Genomic DNA, 20709 nt, shown 5'->3' on the forward strand with positions numbered 1-20709 from the left:
AATAAACAAACATTTACAACTAAAATGTCAAATGACTACTTTTTATTTTGTATTTAATTGTATGTATACTGGCAATTATGTCAGTTATATACACTCATTTGGCCTGATTAAAAAAAAGGTTAGTGTATTCAAGCATTCTGGGTGGTCAGAGCGTGAGATTACCTTTAAATTATTCATATTCATTTCCAGTTTATTCAGTGTTTCTTTGCTGTTAAACACCACCAGGGAAAAAAACATCCAGGGCCTCTCCCCTCAAAGTTTTAAGTGCAACAAGGGTGATGTTTCCTCAATCCATGATTATTTAACAAGCAATATTTGAATGCCAACAGGTGTTCATTGTGCTGCAGCGGCGGCCTGCTTAGAGGAAACACTGCATACACTGTCATATAACGAATAAATAAAACAGTTAACAGATTTAAGTTTATCAAGGAATTATAACTTAACATGACATATAGTATCTTCTTATAAATACCACACTATACCACAGTAAATCCTCAAAAGCATATCTTCAAGTTTACACTTCCCTAAACTTTATTAAGCTTTTAAACTCACTTCAATAATTACATTGTATCTAATCCCTGAAAGAAGATCTGATCTCGCTTGTGTTATTAAACAATTAAAAAAAACTGTGGATCACGAATGTCATTTGGATTCAACTTGTGTGAAACAGGAATGTCCTCTTCAAAATATCATGGCAACCCATCGAGTATCTGTTGTTTCCTCATATTTCACTCTGGAAGCAACTCTGTACCTGATGGATGAGATCATCCATCTTCTAGTCTTTCACTTAGACTGTATTTCCCATAACGTTCTTTACAAACAGTCAAACCTAAACAACAAGGGCCTGGTTTCTTTGAGGTCACTTTCCACTGCAGTTCACCAGCTTCCTTTATCGTGAATCCAAATTCAGCATTGTTGAATGTAACGCCTGGGCATATGCTGTGGAAGAGACAAATGCGACATAAGTGTTTGTTGTATATTTCCACTGAAGCTCAACGTTATTATGTAAAGATGGCAAGGCCGGTGACGGTGTGTGCAGTGTTTACCTTTGGGATTGTTGTGGAAAACACAGTTGTTAGCACAGGTGTCAGGGTGAGAGTCCCAGAAAGAGGAAGCACAGCAGCAGAGAGGAGGGGGCTCCAGTTTCTCCTGCGACAGTCTCTCCTTCATCTGAGCTCTGAGGGCGTCAATGAACCTGCAGAGTTACAATCAATCCATTTATCAGGACAGCGTCAAACTTCTAGAAGCCGTTATAATCTGAGGGTGTACATAGTTTTGTGGGTTTACACATATTTAAGTGTAATCCCCATGAATTACCTTATAGCTACTTTGTGTTTTTCCTTTTTTCTCCTCTGCAGCTCCACAGCTCTCTCTTCCTCCTCAAGCCTCAGTCGTTCCACAATCAGCAGCTCTCTCTCCTCCAGCTGCTGTCGGGCCTCCACGAGCTGCCGAGCTCTCTCAAACTTTCTCTCTTCCTCCAGACGAATACGTTCTTTCTCTTCTTTTATCCTTCATTGAGGCCAGACACATTTGAAAGGAGGCTGAACGATCAATTTGTATTATTATGCCAGTATTTTAGAATGTAAATCTCAAAATGTTCCAAACACTTCTCTCGCTAAAATATGGTTAAATACTCTGTTTAAGGTAAAATCATCACACAGAAACAAAGTATTAATAATCATAGTACAACAATAAGTAACATTCGTCAAAACACTGTTGTCTATGACAAAATACTCAAACTGAACTGAATTCAAGCTGCTGTTCTTCAAAAAAAATTGGACAGCCATCTTTCAGAGCCACAGAGGATTGTTATTTCAGTGTCTGATAGTTTGGGCATGAGATCTCTTTAAATACCCCTAAATAAGAGGAAGTGATACAGAGGGAAAATGGTCACCTTGCGGTTCTCTTCAGGTGTTTCCTGTGCTGATTGTTCTCCTTCACTTGCTCCCTCTCAGTGCTCATGAAGTGGCGACGCTGCATCAGGAACTGAGACTGACGCTGCACAAAGAGAAGCGAGCTAACTGTGACATCTGCTTTGACACAAGTTTACACAAGTGAAGTCAAGGTTCATGACTTTGTTTGGGGTCTACCTGTCTTCTCAGTTCCTCCTGCTCAGTCAGAGGCCACAGAACCTGTGTGGCTCTGAGGCTGGACTTGAAACCAGGATCAGGCTGGGATTTGTCTGTGTCCCACAACACACTTCCACTGACCTGAAACATACATACAGTCAAAACAGGGTCAGAAGGTTTTACTGCTCACCAGCGATAGATGGTATTAATGAACCAAGCTGCCAATATCAAGTGATTATTTATCAATAAAAATGTTAATTGGGCCTCTATTTAAAAGTAAGAAATTACAAGGCACTATTACTTTATGATTCAATTTCAGTTTGTATACCTGTAATATGAACCAACAGGCTTTGGGCTGAGTCACACGGACAGCGTTTTTAAATCTTTAAGTTTATGGTGGGTTTAGATCTGTCAATCCTTGTTAAGGAGGCAGAATACATCACAGGTGCAGCAGCAGCAACTGCTATTTGATCAAATGTATATAAAACAATACAATAATAGATTTGCAAAACTATTCACCCCTTTACTAAACATAGACAATCACTGTGCAACCAACTGAATTCCACTGCACCCAGAAGCCCTAAAATCAGGTTTATCAACTTTCTGTGCAAAATCTACACAGCAACATTTATAAAATAAAAGAAGCCAGGATTAAACTGCATGGTTGACTGTTGTTTTTCCCTGTTAGTAGCCTGAACCTGTAGTGAATCACAAGATGTTAGAGGGAAATGGAAATTATGAGGATATATTTAACATTAACCTTGTATAGTTCCATTATGTCATCGCAACTTGTACTGTAAACATTGGTACAACTGAGCTTGACTCAGTATGACACTTGTAATTATACTCTGTCTGCAGTTTAATGGTAATATCACAATCATAAAGTTTGAGTTATTTGGATTTCACAAGAGCCACCTATCAGTTTTTTTACAAAGCTTTACGAAACTTAATCTTTAGTATAAAACTTCAACACAGTACTCCTACACAACTTTTAGATGTTTATGACATTCATTTACTCACGTTATCAGTTTCCCATCAACTATCACATCCGAAAATGTGTTCAAAGCATCTGGTTTCAGTATCATTTCAGAAGTTACTGAGGAACAACAACATAAAATGTTTTCCTTTATGAGATTTCTGAATCGATTTTTATGAAATTTAATCTTACATAGACATATACTAATAATGCTAGAAAGAGTGAGTTTATCAAATGTATGCTAACAGTATGAGGTCAGTGTGTTTCAACTTTGAACTATGAACTTTGAGTCTGAGAAGTTGGTGTGTGTGTTGGAGGCAAACTGTGTCTGGTGACTATTCAGTCATATTATTCTGTAAATATTAATGTTTTTTCATGTAGTCTTCTGACTTCATTTTCTATTTATATCCAAGTAATTGATTCTTGTAATGAAGATGAATAAATTGCATTTAAATGCATCTAAAATTAATTTTTAAAGAACTTCAACAGAAAATAGAAACGCCATCAACATGTTATACAAAGTGAGAGCCACGATGAAAGGCTGCTGCACTGGGGGTTTTCATTAACCTTCTGCTGAACAAGGGGACATTCATGTTGACTGGTGAAGAAATAATCATCTCCCTCTTCCTCTCTCTGAAAATCCTCCTCCTCCTCCTCCTCCACTTCCTGTTCTGGTCTTTGCATGAAATATTCAGCTTTCTGTTGGGAACAGAGGAAAATGTATCTTTTATACTCTGAATGTGCAACAGGAACTATTCATTTTTTAAAAGAGGAACAAGTGTGAGACACTGACGGTCGCATGTCTGTTTGGAGAGATGTTCCATTTGCCTCCAGGAAGGTCTGACGTTGTTCCTCCATGAGAGCTCATCTGACAGGCGGCCAGTCTGAGTCTGACCTGCCTCATGCCTTCACTAGACTGGAAAATCATGGAAATAAATAATCCAACAAGTTAATCACTGTCACGTTATTTTATCACTCACAGAAGGAAACAGTGTAATAATTCTCACAGCCAATAACAGACTCTATGCTGAAGGAAATACGACCACATAGGACAGCCTGAATTATTACAAAAGGATGATTGAGGACATACTAGACTTGTTGGACTGATAACAATAAAGATGGTTTTAGTTATCTAACTAAATTCATACCTGAAACATTTAGATAAAACAGCACTCTCTGTTGGACAGATTTTGCAACAGTGACTTTGTTTATAATTACTTCAAATACTAAATATATTTAATATCTGACCTGCAATTTCTAAAAAAGGTTTCTGCCAAATATTACTCTTGTATGTGAAACCTTGGGTCTTGATTTCATGTAACAGCTTCCCCTCTTCTGGTCTCAGTATATCTGACGTACAATGTTGAACCTTGCTGTTAAGATTTGCTCTCATTCAGACCCAAAAGCACTAGTGAGGTCAAAGAGCGATGTTGAGTGATAAGGCCTGGACAGCAGTCAGTGCTCGAGGTCATCCCAGAGGAGCTGGGTGAGGTTGAGGTCAGAGCTTTTTTGCTGGTAGTCAAGTTCTTTTGTGTCAATCTAGGACAAACGTTTCCTTAAGGACTTGACTGTGTGAACAGGGCCACTGTCCTGTTGACATAGGGTATTCCCAAATCTGCAGCCTCAAAGGTGAAAGTACAAATGGCATGTAGGAATGCACTTCTGGCTATTTAATCTATGATATTGAATTAAGGCCAAACCAATATTTGCCATAAAGAGTTGAATAATGTGAATATGTGGGGACATCAATAATTTACAATAAAAAAGATGGTAGAAAAAAGTATCAACCAGATCAAATCAAATATCCTCATTATATTCAGTACAGTTTTCTGGAAGACGCACACATCCAAGAAGGAAATAAAAAATTTCATTACTTTGCTCAGACTTCAATTATTCATTCTTGCTCTATTGTGGTAATGTTATATAATACCCTCTCACCTCCTGAGAGCTCCTCTCCATCACCCTCTGTCGTGTAGGAGCTCCTGCAGACACCAGCTTCTCACCAGCAGGCACATGCTTGGTCCACACTCGATACTGTTGTTGCTGGATTCTCCTGTTAGGTTTAACCTGGACATAAAATTGCAAGCAATGGGTTATTTGTTAATCTGGGTCAACACGAATCTGGACAAACTGACTGCACAGTGATTTTTATGTGTAGACATGCTCTATTTCTCTGTTTTAAATCAATAAACTGTAGATGGAATACCTTTATGTTTTGAACTGTTCGTTGGATAAAGCAATTGAAAGAGATTGGAGTGCTGAGCATTCTCAATATTTTCTGACACTTAACAGACCAAATGTTTCATGAGGTAATCAAAATAAAAGCTGAGAGTCACCTGAGCCCTTACCGTTAGTTGTTTTTTTGAGTTGGTGTGATTTCATTACACTTAATTATCAGTCAAAAAATGTCAGCCTTACCAATATCTCAGTTTGAGGCTGCTGTCTCTTCCTGAAGACTTGGGCTTGTTGTGCCACTCGGTGGCGCACTTCATCCTGAAATCGTCTCAGGCTCTCTTCATTCTCCCTTCTCTTTTCTGCCTGAAGCTCCTCAGTTATCAAAGCAAGAGCCTAAACAAGACAGGAGAGAACTGTATGTATTACAAAGGGAACAGTCAGTACTCTCTATCTATGTGACTATTTTACTGACAATTATAATTACTGATTCTCTGTAAAGATTAATATTTTACATAAAATATCTATGAGTCAATAAAATGTGATACACTAGCACAGATTAAACCACACAACCAACTTGGACTGGCTCCAAGATCAAATAAATTAGGCACACTCATTAATGCAAAATAAATAACTACTGCTATAATATATAATCAATTTACATGGACCTGTCTTGTATTTATGAATACGTTAACTTACAATATTTAACTAGACATGAATCTGTAAAATTAAGGACTGTTTTTAAATAGCAGATTCAAGCCAGACTTTAATTTGAAAGGGATTTTTGTGTGGTGTTGCAACTTAAACTTAAGCAAAAGGTACAAAACACTGACTTTTGTAAATAGCCCATTTAGGACCTTTAATGAAGCTCATGTTTTTATAACTCTGTGGAGATTAAACTCAAAGTATCTATTTCCCATTCAACCTCTCAATAATATTTCATTCCATTCATACATTGCGACTTTTCCTCAATTCATTAGGATTTCTTATAGACATGATTTTAAATGTTTGGCTTGGTTAAGAAATCAGCATTAGAAAATGACTCAGACCGTATGTGTCAAACGGAGTTATGCTTAGGGTTATCCATTCAATACTTTACATGAGGTTTCTAATAGAATAAATATGGTTAAATTTACATGTGCAGTTGTGGCACGAAGAAAACCCCATGTCAACAACACAAAAGCTAACAACATCTGCTCCAGGCTCTGAAGTGAGGTGCCTGGCAACCTGGGGGAATCTCTCTGGTCATTAGCGGTGAAGTCCCACACTTACACACGGGTGTTCCTGGAAGTCTGGTCCGTCCTCCACCCAGGCTCCCACCGCCACCACAGGCGGGTTCCTCCCCGCCAGCACCCTGTTAGCTCCGGGGTCTCGGGGCTCCTTTCTGCGGCTGACTGGAGCTTTGTTTCGGCCGCCCGTAGAGGCTATGACCCGGCTAGCACTCATAGCTAGCCTTACTAACGAGGCTAACGTAAAGTGCTATTATTTCACGGCTAAAACAGCCTCTTGGCTCGGCCGACTGTTTTATGCAGCTCGGCCGTTAATTGTTTAAACACCAAGATATGATAAATAAAAGCTAAAAACCAGCTGTCGTTTGTTTTTGTTCTTTAAATAATCAACAGGTCAGTTTGACTTTCGCTCACTTCGTCTTCTTTTACCTTGCGTTGTTATTCAAAGCCCTCACTGGCTCATTACTGCCCCCGTGAGGCCAGGAGGAGACACTGGGAGGATCATTATGCCCTGAATCATCTTTTATGGCCAAGTTTGTGCACACAAGGATTGTAACTCCGGTTTGAAATGGCTCCCCATCGACATGCACATACTAACAGTATTCAGCGAGCTACATATGGACAATGACAAGGAAAACTAAAATGGCTACGGCCACTGGCCTTCACCGACATGGAGGCATAACAATGAAATATAATTAACTATAATACATAAGACGGTAACTGAAAAACTGAGTTAAAGTTAAAAAAACCATAACCACAAGTCAACTAAAAGGGATAGAACACATCAACATAGAATAAATAAAACATCATATTGACTATTGAAAATTATCCAATATCGCCCACAGCAACAGATGGTGTTAAATGAAGCGTCAATAATGATTTTGTCTGAGACTACGCTCAGCTACAGATTGATAAACATTTTATGCTGCAGATAGTATTTGAAGCAGCAAAATGGTTTGTGTGATTTACTCACAATTGATGTGATGTGTCTCAAAGATGTTTTTTTAAGAGTTTACCGACAAGAGTTCTAAAGCCCGGAGGAATGAGAGACATTACGTCTTTGATGACACAGATGTTAGCAGGATCATTTTATTGGTGGTTTTGGTTTTTACATGGATCTGTTGTCAGTAAGAGGAGTCTCTAATGTCCCATGTCATTTTTATAAAATTACCGAAATTAGACTAAAAGCCTGAGAATGTCCTAAATCTTGCAGGTATTTGGTCTCAAGCCAAAGCTCAAACTTTTGACCTGTTGCTAGCACTGTTCTATAAATCATAAACATGAACAGCAGAATGGTGCATGCCAATCATAATTCCACTCTCTTTAGAAACTAATGGGAAATAAACAAGTATATTTTTTTCTTTATTTCAAAAAATTACAGTATTTTATCAAAGGAAAACATACTTTAATGGCACATTTCAGTGTGCAACATTTTCAGATATAGAGATTACTCTGAATTTCGGTGGTTTGGATAAACTTGCGCAGGACGTCTGTGTTCGGAGACAAGGCCAACTGAGGAGACAAAGAGATGCAGGCGATTAAGCTGTGAAGTCAGAATAACAAGGGAACTCTTCTGCTGTGTTCTAATGGGGATTTAATGAGAACATGATCACGTCCACATCATCATGCCGAATTATGTTCAAGTACAATTAAAACTCATTTAATGACATGGAGGCATGCTGCACTACTAACTCATGTACATGGAGCAGTTTCATGAGCATGGATCAGTAGATAAACAATATTTTAAGCTACTGCCCGGAGGCCCATTGCAAACTGGCTAATTCTGCATGGAAAAATTAGCCAAGCCACATTAGTATTTAGAAAGGTGCATCATGCCAAACTGTCAAACATAACATCTCTCTCAAAATTACTGACCACTGACCTTCCAAAAGCTCACTCAGATATAAAAAGAGAGAAGGCTCACCTGTATGTACTTCCCAAGCTTGGTTAGTGCAGGCTTGTAGGTCTCCATGGTGACAGAGTCAGGGCCGAGGATGTCACTGTAACACTGGTAAACGACGGTGGCGATGCGGTGGACCTGGCAGTGGTTCAGTACTGATGAAACAGCATAAAGCAGAACAATGTAAGGTTATATAACGAAGAATTAAAAAAATCTGAATGGATGAAGACTAGACTGTTTGACATGAGGAGGGCAAACGCTCTTCAGTCCTCAGTGACCAGGACTGAAGCTCTTTACACATGTTTTTTGGATTATCAATGTTTCACCAAGAGTGAATTGACCAAATCAGGATGCAAGGCTGTGTTCTGAGGGAGTGGAGAGGAGCATAATGGTGCTGCATTTCATTCACTTGGCAGGTGCTTCTTTGTCCAAAGATACAAGCTAATTACATCAGGAAAAATCTGGGGTTCTGTGTCTCTCTCAAGGACATTTCAAACGGAAGAGTAAAGAATCAGAACTTTTTCTGATGTTTCAAACTTCAAAGCTCTCAACTAAGAGCTGTAAGGCTGTTTGTCCTGGGACATTCCATTGAATGTAAAGCCTACTTTTCAACATCTTGTCAATTTTAACATTATCGAGTAATGTCAGGTATCAACTCAACATCTTTTTGAATGTGAGCGCTAAATTGGTACATTCAGCTTTTCAGCAAGGTTGTTTATGTTGGATTTCCCCTCAAAATTTAATAATTAATCTTTTCATGTTATAAATCAGTCTTTGTTATATAAGCCATTTCATATGTTGACCCCAAATGCAATTGCTTACATTGCCACTAAAAATCTATGATATGAAAAGTGATACCAATCTGCGTGTGATTCTCTCGTATAACTTTACTAAACAAGTAGAGAATGAGAGAAGTTAGTACCTGCAGCTGAAAGCCCAGTTATTATGTTGGGCTGCTCCAGTGATTGGCAGACCGGATGACCACTGAAGGTCCCGGTGTGGAGAGAGCGCAGGAAGGGAGTGGCGCTGGTGCACAAATAATCTGCTGTCTTGTAATCGGCCACAGAGCTATCTGACAACACTGTCACGTTCAGCTCTCTGTGATGAAGACAATCAAAAACCTGGATGAGACAAAGAAACACAGTCAGTACAACACAACATCATTTTGGTGGTGGTAATCTATCAACCTGAAGAATACCTGCATGTTTGACTATTGATGATTGTAGTTTAACAACAAGTAACCACGCTTTTAGACACTGAGGTGGTGCTATGTGATTGGCTTGTTACTGGGTCAAAAGGCAAACCTTATTATGTGGTCAATGAGTATATATGTACTGACAAAGAATAAGATTGTTTATAGCAAATAGCTAATTTAGTTTTATGTGTGTCTAAGCAATATGAACAATTATGTACAGGACAATAATTCTGAGTATGATAATTATGTGAACGTACTGGTGTTGCCTCATTGTTGAGCTTAATGAACAAGAGAAAATAAACCTGTGCATGGTTGTAAATCTACCATCTGTCTGCAGTAGAGAAAACCGGTCTAAACTTCTCCATAAACCAACCTGATATATCACAGAACAGTGCAGATAATGCATTATTGTATAAACATATCCCACCTTTTCTGTCCACTGAAAAAGCTGGTCTTCTGCGATGTGGGAAGTCACTTGGCACATCAAAACCTTTAGGGAAAAGAACATGAGACATTTGTTGATCAAACTCATACTTATGTATGTGTGGTGTGAATTAAAGCCAGGAAAGACTGATACCCAACTTAATGTCAAATCAAAGGTAGAAGTCACACACACACAGCTATTTTAATTGGGGTCACAAGCAGTTTGGGTTTACCTCCACTTTGCATTTCTGTAATGTTTCCATGTGGTGCAGTGCAACACCCACAGCAGAAGGAGAAATTAAAACAAATGGACGCTGTAAAGAGGATGGAGTAGAGGGCGGGAGCTAATTCACTCAGTGAGAAATCTGCTGAGTTTTCCAACAAAAGAAATGACGAAATAAATATTTTGAGTATTGAATTAATGAGTGGATTATATTCTTGATGATTTAATTAACTAGTTTCTTTTTGAAAAACCTAAAGCACAAGGCAATGTTTTCAATTTAGATTAGATTGTCAAAATAAATGCCAAATATAATTTTTTTATTTAAAACTAAACCGAATAGACAAATTATTGTTGTTCCATACCATACATACTCTTCTTCCAGGAGACCTGCTTGTTGCACATCATTCAACCTTCATTTTTTTTATCATTTATCTACAGTCCATGGTCAATAAATGCAAAAACATGCACAAACAAATTTCAGTTATTGAGTGATCTACAGATCAATGAGTGGCTGTCATATCTGTGGTCCACAGCTGCTTCACTATGCATGGAAGCCCTCTTCCTTCCACTCATTAAATCTCTGCAGCAATTTCAGTCAGCAGGAGAAGAAATGTGTGATAAATCTGAAGCTTCCTCAGTAGCCCAGTGCTATCACACATGGCTGCTGACAATGTTTATCTTGATTAAACCATGTGCGAAACACATCGGGCTGAGAGCAACTACATCCACCGCTGCACACATGAGAGCGATTGGTTATAACTCGGTGGATAGCCAGGGCTCATTAATCTTGTGTGCCGTGGCCTACTTTCCAACTTTTACATCTGAAGTGGGTTTCCATGTTATATTCGCAATATACAATACAGTGCAAATGCTACAGGAACACATCGGTTACATATAATGTGACCATATACAAAATAAGATACAGTAGACCTGAGATTGAAGTATGTGCTGCCATTTAAACGGCTTCAAACACATTTGTCATTCTGCAATTCTTACATTTACCCGCCGATGTATTATTTTTTTTTCTTTCATTTCTTGCATAACAATTAACTGGACAGAGTCATATTCTCTTAATTTAGAAGGTTTGGGGAAATCAGGACCAAACTCATTTAACTGGATGATCTTTGAGTTTTTACAGCAGCCTGGAGCTTTCTGTGGGAATAATGAAACAACAGACACATTCTGAAGTGATGTTCTCAGCTAGTTTGTCACTCACTGTCGGGTTTTTCTTGTGTCTGTAGAAAACACATGCTGACTCCTTGCTGGTCTGTCCAGCTACAGCTCGGCTCCTCTCGTTCCACACTGATGCATGTCCCACTTTGTCCCAGTTTGCAGAGGTGAGAACGTACACTGACAGAAACCCTGTGAAGACAGAGCCTCTCAGAATTCAACAACGGCTCACATTGGAATTATTCTGATGTTATAAATCAGATTTTCTGGTTCTGACATGCACTCAAATATAGTTTGAAGATGCTGACAGAGCTACATTAAACTTTTCTACTTTCTCCTTTTGTCACAGCTGACAGACAATGGGAAAAATGTTACTATAATAATTTAAAGTGGAAACATTGAATCAATAAATTAATTGATTATTTGATTATTTAATACTAGTTAATATTACCAAACATTCATTGGTTTCAGCTTCTGATCTATGAAGATTTCTGCTTCTCTTTGTTGTATGGCATAATAAACTGAACCTATTTGGATTTAAGACTATTGACACATAATAGCGACAAAGAAAACAATCACATCTTCATATCCAAGAAAATAAAACAGCAAATATTTGACATTTTCTTTAAAATGCAACCATTGCACAAAAGAGGTTCATTAAACAAAGCAATAAAGCTGCGGGCCAAAAAGTGGAAAAAATTTACTCAAAAAGGTGCTGAAATGCTTATTTCTCACTATTAGCGACACCTTTGACTTGACATATTTCACCCAATATATATGATCCATAGTTAATTATAAATGTTGAAGGTGTAAAATCTTGGCGTTTAGTCATATTAATTCTGTGTGCATAATTTAACTGGAGAAAAGAAAGGTGTTGCTCTCTAGATAATATATTGTGTGCATATCTACAGTACGTTGACACCTTATCATCTTTAAAAGCAGGTAAAAGGTCTGCTGTATTACTCTTAAATAGCAGAATTTCCACACAGGGGATCATTACAATAATACTGAGTGTGGTATAAAAACGATTCATCACAGTTAAGTTTTCACACAGGAGCTACCTACTGGCAGCGTTGTGTCCCACAGCGAGGACGAACTCAGAACACGGCAGCTTGTTTCCAGACTTGAGTGAATCAGAGACTTCAGGGATCCAGTGCAGATGAACCTCCCTGATCGAAGAGACATGGGGTTGGAGAAGCAGGGACAGTTTAAGAAAACACTTTAAGTCTCAAATTTGATATTCATTTCTTGTTACTATTTTACTCCACCTAGGGATGCAAGTGCCTGAGGATAGTAGCAGGGCTGTGGTACAGTAGATTCAGCTGAACACACACATGCTACATATTAAAGGAACACTCTAAAAAAGGGGTGAAGAAACATGATGACAATACCATCATCCACGCTGTGATTTGCTATAAGCTTGAATTAGCTCTTCACCTCCATCATCAGAACAATGGGTATGATGGTGTTCATCCCTCCAGTGCAAACCCAGAGACATAAAGTAGTCCCCATTGTGCCAGACCTTGTAGTGTGAGGCAATGTTATTACTGCTAATAACAGCTAGCCACCATATTGTCATGTTAGCTGGTCCGCATAGGAGAATGGGAGCCACATATAAACTAAACTGAAATGTAGTTTACATGTTTATCTCACTGGATGGAGCTTTCTGAATGGTGTCCATGCTTTCTGGCTTGTCACTTCCCGTGTGTTCATGCTAGCTGGCTAACGCTATTTACCTCTTTTCCTCCAGCTCTCGGCGGATTTGTTCGTCTTCCTCGTTTTCCTCAAGCTCCTCGTCGTCTTCCTCCACAGCCCGAGAATACACCGACAGCACCTCGCCGAAAAACGTCGCCATGCTCCTTGTGTTCTCAGAGGAAAACGAAAGTTCAGCTAGTGATTCAGATACGCAACTTCAGGACTTGACAGGCGACCGCTACTTCCGCCCGGAGCGCCCCCCCTTCAGAGTAAAAGCCCGGAATCCTTCAGAATAAAAGCATAATTTCCTCAAACCTATTAAGTAAGGTTTTGGTGAGATAGAAAGAAAAGAAGAACGGAATAAAGTAGGACAAAGAAGAAGGAAGGAGTTAAGGTAGGAAGGAAATAAAGAAAGAGGGAAGGAAGGAAGGAAGGAAGGAAGGAAGGAAGGAAGGAAGGAAGGTAGGAAGGAAGGAAGGAAGGAAGGAAGGAAGGAAGGAAGGAAGGAAGGAAGGAAGGAAGGAAGGAAGGAAGGAAGGAAGGAAGGAAGGAAGGAAGGAAGGAAGGAAGGAAGGAAGGAAGGAAGGAAGGAAGGAAGGAAGGAAGGAAGGAAGGAAGGAAGGAAGGAAGGAAGGAAGGAAGGAAGAAAGAAAGAAATTAAGGAAGGAAGAAAATAAAAAAAAGAGAGCGAAAGAAAGAATGACAGAAATGAAGGAAGGAAAGAAACTAAGACAGAAATCAATGAAGGAATATAGGAAGGAAGGAAAGAAAAAGAGGGAAGGAAGGATGTAAGGAAGAAAGAAAGAAAGATAGAGAGAGAAAAAGAAAGAGGGAACAAATAAGTAAGAAAGAAAGAAAGAGAAAGAAACAAAGAAACAAAGAAAGGACACATTTTATTAAAACATATAGGAGTTATGTGTGTGTAGAAAAATAATCAATTTTCTCATTACACATAGTCATTTGCCCTTCTGCAAGAAAAGTATTGATCTCTTCGCACATCTTTTAAAATAAATTTTAAAGTCAAAGGTCTTTGAGATGCATCTTGAAATATCCTCTAGTGAAATAAAAAACAATATGACTCATGGGTTCATTGTGCATCGTTCATATTATATAAAAATAACGTGTTCAAGTCTGTCAGAAAACAATACTCACATCACCATATGTTAGTGGAAAGAGTTGTCAGTCACTGAAAATGTTCCTCTTGTCAACAGTGCTCCTAAAATCCCTGAGGTCCTTCAGGATGAAATTCCCTGTTCGTGCTTCAAGCTGCACTTCAGCTCTGCACGACACATCGTCTAGAAGAACACTCAGAGAATTTTGTACAAAAAAAGGCACTAAGTTTAGAACATACCCACATGATTTGATTAGCTAAGACGGCTGGAGCCTCACGTTATCTGCTGCTAAACTTAAAATGCAGCTTCATTTAGATTTTGTCCTCCATCACTTGTATGTGAATCCTGTTTGGACATAATCTTTACAGGGCCTGGGAGAATGATAAGAGAGTGTAATTATTATTTCAACGTACACATGATAGAATTGTCATCGTATTATAAATCTAAAAAGATAAGACATGACAAAATATTTCCAATGCACAGAAACACATCAGCTCAAATACAATGTATATACATGCAACACCAGTCGCTTCACATTGTCCCAGTGGGAAGCTCAAGGCCAAGGCTGCATGCATGAGTACTGCCTGTCCAACATACTGTATTTCTGCTTGAGTTGCTCACTTAAATCAATGAATGATTTAAAGCCAAGACTCTCTAGTGGATCCACATCGTTGGCATGGTTATACAATACATAGGGGCTTGAATATGACTAACAATTAGTGTAGGGATGCTTGATATGCTATTTTTGTGCTGTGTGCCAATCAAGAATGAACCTGACATGCCACATGACTCCCCCAGCGTCTTACTGGTGATACATAATTTACACGATCGCAACAAAGCAGGAAAGCAGAGTTTCTACAGGAAGCTGGCAGATCATCTCCGGCTGTATATCTAGCTGGAAACAAAAGCCAAGTCATGTTAGAGCAAATTGGCTTCAAGTTGACTGCAGAACATCCATCCTTTCCATTGTGTTGTATAATTCATTTTCCTGTAAGCTGTGCCCTGGGAGATGAGGGACAAACCGAAATGTGATGACATCAGCACGACCATAAACATACCTCATTGTCACCAGAAAATGCCTGGTGTTGGAAAGACAAATTGGATTGCGGCGCAAAGCCTGGAGTGGAATAGAGAGTAAGCTCTATTACCAGGGCAGTGCAATAATGTAGCAGGAGGCCTTAAAGTAAAAACAGAAAGGTTTCCTGTCACAAAATGGAGAATCATGCTAGGAGGAAGCTCCGGGCCGCTGTTAATATAATTGATAGAGTGGAAGGAGAGTGGAAAGCCTCCAGGCTCACGACAACAAGAGCTGAGCGTCAGCGGTAGGACAAACTACTGGGAATGCCACAACGTCAACTGACCATAAAAAAAGGAAAGAGGACTGTCACAGGCCAAAAACCATCAACAATGAGTATGTCCAACTTTGTTTGGCTGAGCATGGTGATAGTTGTTCGCCTCATCTGTCTGTTTGTCCGACAATTTGGTCAAGAGCAGCCGATCCCTCCTACTGGCCTCTCTCTCCTGTGGTTGGCAGGGACATTCACAGACCTTTTAATGGGCAGAAGTACATTTATTAAAACAATGCCCCCCATCTTTCCTTTCCTTACATCTGCTCCTCTCATAAGTTTCATCCCAAGACAAACATCTTGTCAGTTGAAGCCATAGATTGTACATAGAGATGGACGACGTGTCTCAGTTTTCACCCACTATCTACAAATAAAGCCAAAATATCCTGGATATGAACGCAACCATCTTGCACATTGGGAGCCCGAGTCTGCCCAGTAGTGATTTGGGAATGAAGCCGCAGTATTAAAATCCTGTCGACCAAGGCATTTGACCAATTGTTTGACAGTCTCAGCCGTCAATCATGATGTTTCACCCCGTTTTTTACAGCATCAAATAACTCAAATAGTAATTAAAGCCAAAATTATTGGGAAAAGTAACATTTGGACATAAATCAGCGTAATAAGAACGGAATAGAATGACAGAAAACAGCTTAGACTTTAAGACTTAGACTTTATAGTTTGGTCCATCGCCCATCCACTAACATGGAGGAAGTGGAGGGACCTACACTGCAGCTAGCCGACAGGGGGCGTTGTATCGTCCATCCATAATGTGCACAAATTATAATAATATAATTCAATATGTAGTCATATAAAGTTAAAGGATACAAAAAGCACACAGAACGTTTTTAATAATTTGGTTTCTAATGATCATTTCATGAATAGCTCTACAATTAAGGCAAACAACAAAAGGGTGATTCATATTATTTTTAAGTCGTGTTTATTAAAAAAAAATGACATCAACCTATGCTTCCCTTAAAATTAAAAGAAGGCATATGTTTTACCTTGACAGCATTACAGAAACGAATCATTAATACTACAATACACATCAGTAGGGCTTACATTTTGTGTAGGTGCATGACGCCTGTTTAAAGTGGCCTATGGGTTGTTAAGAAAAGGCTATACGAGACCACTGAGTGTTCATCAGTCCACGCATTTATTTCTATATTTATAGTTTGAGCTTTTCACACAACACCTACAGCCATGCACCCATCTTATCAGACCACCTACAAGCAGTCACATATTCACGCAGGGGCAATTTAAAATATGCACTCCAGCTCGGCTGCACGACTGAGGGTTGTGGGAGGAAAGTGAAGCGCCTGGAGGAATCCCACGCAGACACACAGCGAACATGCAAACCCCACACGGAGAGGATCAGTTGCTTAGGAACAGAATTGTTCCCTAACTGTGGGTGTGATTGTTTCTGAGCAAGGTGTGGGTTTTATTCATTTGAGCTTTTGTGTAAATGGAAACGGGGCTGTGATAATGCTCACAGTGACATGAGGTGGGTGGAAAAGGTGAGCAGCTGCTGATGTGCCATCCACCAGCTAAACGAGAGATCAATATGATGTCAGGGAGAAGGATTTAGAAAAGGGATGTTTATAAACTTTTGAGTTTGTATCAAATACCAGACAATAATACTGACTGATTTTAAAAAGAATGTCAGTGTGGGAATCCACTCTTCAATTTGGTTTAATTCATTTATGAAAGAATACTTAGATTTATGTCAGCTTTAAAATTCTGTGACACGTTTTCTTCAAATTAATTCTGAGAAGTGTGGAAGCACGACTTGCATAATATATATATATAAAAAAATACCTGTGCCTTTACATTTTTCTTGTTGTTTCATTAAACTGTTAGATACCTGGAAACATCTGCATCTGGAAAAAGATTTGAGAATTAATCTATGCGACTAAGCAAGAAAAACAGTTCCACTTTTGAGTTTTTGTTGGCAGTCGATAAACAATGAATTGGTGCATTACTGCCACCAATTTACCCTTTGAGTATTATGGGGGGCTGGAGCCAAGCCTGTCAAAATGGTGGCCAATTCTCAACACAAACCTGAATTAGTCCTGCACCGTCACCGTCCTGGTGGGAAAACGGCAACAGAAACAGTGTCAACGTCAATTTAAAGGATATTCTACTATTTTAAAGGTCCATTTTAATAAATTTTCTCACATGGCCATATGAATGTTCACCTTGTTACCACTTCTTCTGTCAACACTAGCTATCAGGAGATCTTTAGAGTGACTCTAAAACATGCATTAAACCCTGAATAACCCTCATGTCCTCTGCATGTTTCCGACCCCTTCATCCACTGTCATTAATAATTATGTCACTACTGTCGAATAAAGCCAAATATAATGATGATAATGTTAAAAAATGAAAAAGTCATCATCATATCCTCTCAAGTATCGCTCCTTTACAAAACCATGATATCTGCTGTATTCTATGTCTTCATTTAGAAAGCAAAAGTGTGAGATCCCCATAACAAATGCACACGCTCTGTCACACACTGATGCTTGGGGACAGGGTAATCGTCAGGCAAAGAGAAAAGTCAATTTGCGGAAGACATTTTTTCTCTGCGCGCGCAACAGCCTCATTCATTCTTTCCTAAAGCCATTTCTGCTGTGCACAAAGGGAAAGTTGGTATTCTGGGTCTGTTTGTGTATGTGTGTGTGTGTGTATGTGCATGCATGAATGCATGCATGGCAAACCAGCTTTTGTGCAATTCATTATAAATTCTGCTGACAGAGACTTGCGGTGAGAGCAGTGGTGTGTGCGTGGAGGGAATATCAAGAGGACTGCTCCTGCCCGGTGATGGCCTGCAGCTCTAAAGATATCAGCTCCTTCATATGAAGATGCATTTAGGACCCCCCCTCCTCCTCCTCCTCCTCCTCCTCCTCTTCCTCTTTCTCTCCTTCCCCCATTAGCATTTAGGCCCACAAACCTTTCCCATTACAGTTAATAATCCTGATTAACACAAGCTGCAGTCGGCTTGGCTCGGTAATGGGCAGACACAATGCAAAGAGTCATTAAGGGAGAGAAAAATGGTCTTTCAGCTTTCAGTCATAGTTTGGGTTTATAATGAAGCTATTAATCATCCAAACTATAACAAATCTTCTTTTTAACTCTCAAGGAATCCCATCGAGAGCCAGAAGAACGTTTAAGACTGTCATAATCAATATTTCTTTATCACCAATGGTTCAAGTGAGTGTGTAATGTGATGATTGTCACTCAATGTGGCAAACTCGCAGAGGGTTACCACTTAACTGTGCAGTCCCTCTCAGCTCGAGTGAGTGTTTTCAACTATTTTGGGGGGGTTTTATGGTCTATATCTGCACCGCCGGGGTTCACTCCCTCATCGACCTTGTTTCCAGGCCCAGCAGGCAGCGAACAAGCACGGATAAACCAAATGCTGCTTGGTGCTGGGCAGGTAATGTCCAGTGTGCGGATGTGTGAAATTGGATGGGGTTGAAACTTCTCAAGCTGTTTTTTTTTTATTCATCGCACAACTACTCCATCAATCTTTAGGTGTAACACTGTGAAAAGCCTAGAGAAATCGTAATTGGTCTTAACAGTCTTAATTTGTGCATGATCATCTCTATGTGTGCCATTCTTTACATTCCTCTCATTTTCCAATTTAAAAAAAAAAGCTATATTCCCTATGGTGTTCCACAGGGTTTAATACTGGGTTTGATCCTTTTTTCATCATACAAGTTTCATGTGAATGCCTTGAAAATATTACAGATTTAATGTGTAACAACAACTTCTAACTAAGAGTATATAAATTAATTCTATTGCAATAGTCCCTTCTGCAGGGGAACACCAATATTAATATATCATTTTTATATTTATATTTACAACCCTGTCTATTTGTTTGTTTGATAGTTTGCAGGATTACGCAGGCTACTTGTGGAATAGGGTGTTTGTTTAATAGTTTCATTGATTCCCCCCAAAGGAGTAATTCATGGATCTTCATGAAAAAGGTATATTTAAGGGAATAATATCTATAAGTATGTGTAACTTGGTGCAGCTTGATTTAATTTAAGGGGACTATTGGGCCTCATCAGAGGTATATTCCCTCCTGAGTGCTATTCTAGTTGTAATTGTTTTCTGTGGCGTGTTTTTCTGAATCTTTCTTGATTTTATAGTGACTCCCCCGGGACCTAGAAGGTTGTTGGCTTGAGGATTCTACATTTGTGTGAAGGCTATGAATATGATTATTAGTGGCTTCTCTGTGGATAGAGTCTAATATGGGGCAGCTTGACCTAGACGGCAGAGAAGACCTGTATGAATTTTAAAATAAGTGCTATAATCACTCTCCATTTAACAGCCCCCAAACATATGCCATGCTTTAAACTGTGCATGAATAGTTGTATAAATCTTTCAGCATGCACTCACCTACAGTGAGTTTATCATCCAGGGACCCTGGCTTCCTCCAAGGCCATTCATTTTTCATGGAGCCCCGCTGGTGATGGAGCATGTCCACAAGTAGGACTGGGGAATTACTGTGAGAATCTCAGACGCTCTGTGGCGTGAATGCAAAGTAGCAGAGAGACCTCTATCTGATTTAATCTCCCTCCTTGCCTTATCGGTTATTACAACACACCTCCATTAATATGCAGAGTGTATAAGAAGTCAGAGAATTTAGAGATGGCTGGATTCATAAGAACAATCATGCATTGAATAAGGCTCCGAGCCAATCACATCCTGCTGTAATTGCTCACATACTGTCAGATCTGCTATTGTTCTATTGGCCGATGTGCATTTGTATTATGTCAGCTAGCATAGCTGCAGATATTGAACATAGAGAAACGTGAAAGTTCAGCTTTATGCAGGATTCTCTAGAATAATTGAATATTGACATTCTTGTCAGGCGATAGAGTTGATCATTTGTTGGTGGTCAGTGTCTTATTCTATGCTGCAGTGTACGGTGGCCGAGGAAGCTCAATGCACTGCAAATTCAGAAAACGTGCTGAAAACTGCGAAAATGACAATGGAAATGTTTCCAGGGGACCCAAAAAAATGATGAACCTGGCTGTAGTTCAATGATTTCGGAAGATCCATCAGCAATGATGAGCAGCAGGATTCAATCACTTCACATTTATAGCGCCTTGAGCTCTTTTGGCCACCGTAGCAATGCTGGAGCAACAAGCTGAAAGCAGCTGGCCTCAACATGATCAACATAGCTGGCTCTGT

The 20709-nt window shown here is 39.3% G+C and overlaps 2 protein-coding genes across 2 annotated transcripts; both read right to left on the bottom strand.

Annotated features, from left to right (window-relative positions):
- Positions 1 to 85: 85 nt before the first annotated feature.
- ccdc15 (coiled-coil domain containing 15) lies at positions 86 to 6841 on the bottom strand. The gene is made up of 10 exons (XM_061085911.1): positions 6490 to 6841; positions 5464 to 5613; positions 4984 to 5112; positions 3839 to 3961; positions 3613 to 3744; positions 2091 to 2210; positions 1895 to 1998; positions 1318 to 1509; positions 1047 to 1195; positions 86 to 939 (listed from the first exon to the last, which is right to left on the bottom strand). Exons 1-10 carry the CDS (start codon positions 6661 to 6663, stop codon positions 890 to 892), a joined length of 1323 nt encoding a protein of 440 aa, XP_060941894.1. The 5' UTR covers positions 6664 to 6841; the 3' UTR covers positions 86 to 889.
- Positions 6842 to 7505: 664 nt separating this feature from the next.
- psmg1 (proteasome (prosome, macropain) assembly chaperone 1) lies at positions 7506 to 13278 on the bottom strand. The gene is made up of 7 exons (XM_061085789.1): positions 13094 to 13278; positions 12423 to 12526; positions 11404 to 11549; positions 9969 to 10031; positions 9269 to 9467; positions 8371 to 8501; positions 7506 to 7958 (listed from the first exon to the last, which is right to left on the bottom strand). Exons 1-7 carry the CDS (start codon positions 13210 to 13212, stop codon positions 7881 to 7883), a joined length of 840 nt encoding a protein of 279 aa, XP_060941772.1. The 5' UTR covers positions 13213 to 13278; the 3' UTR covers positions 7506 to 7880.
- Between the last annotated feature and the right edge of the window lie 7431 nt (positions 13279 to 20709).

Source organism: Limanda limanda, chromosome 14 (genome assembly GCF_963576545.1).
Source record: "Limanda limanda chromosome 14, fLimLim1.1, whole genome shotgun sequence".
Lineage (NCBI taxonomy): Eukaryota > Metazoa > Chordata > Actinopteri > Pleuronectiformes > Pleuronectidae > Limanda > Limanda limanda.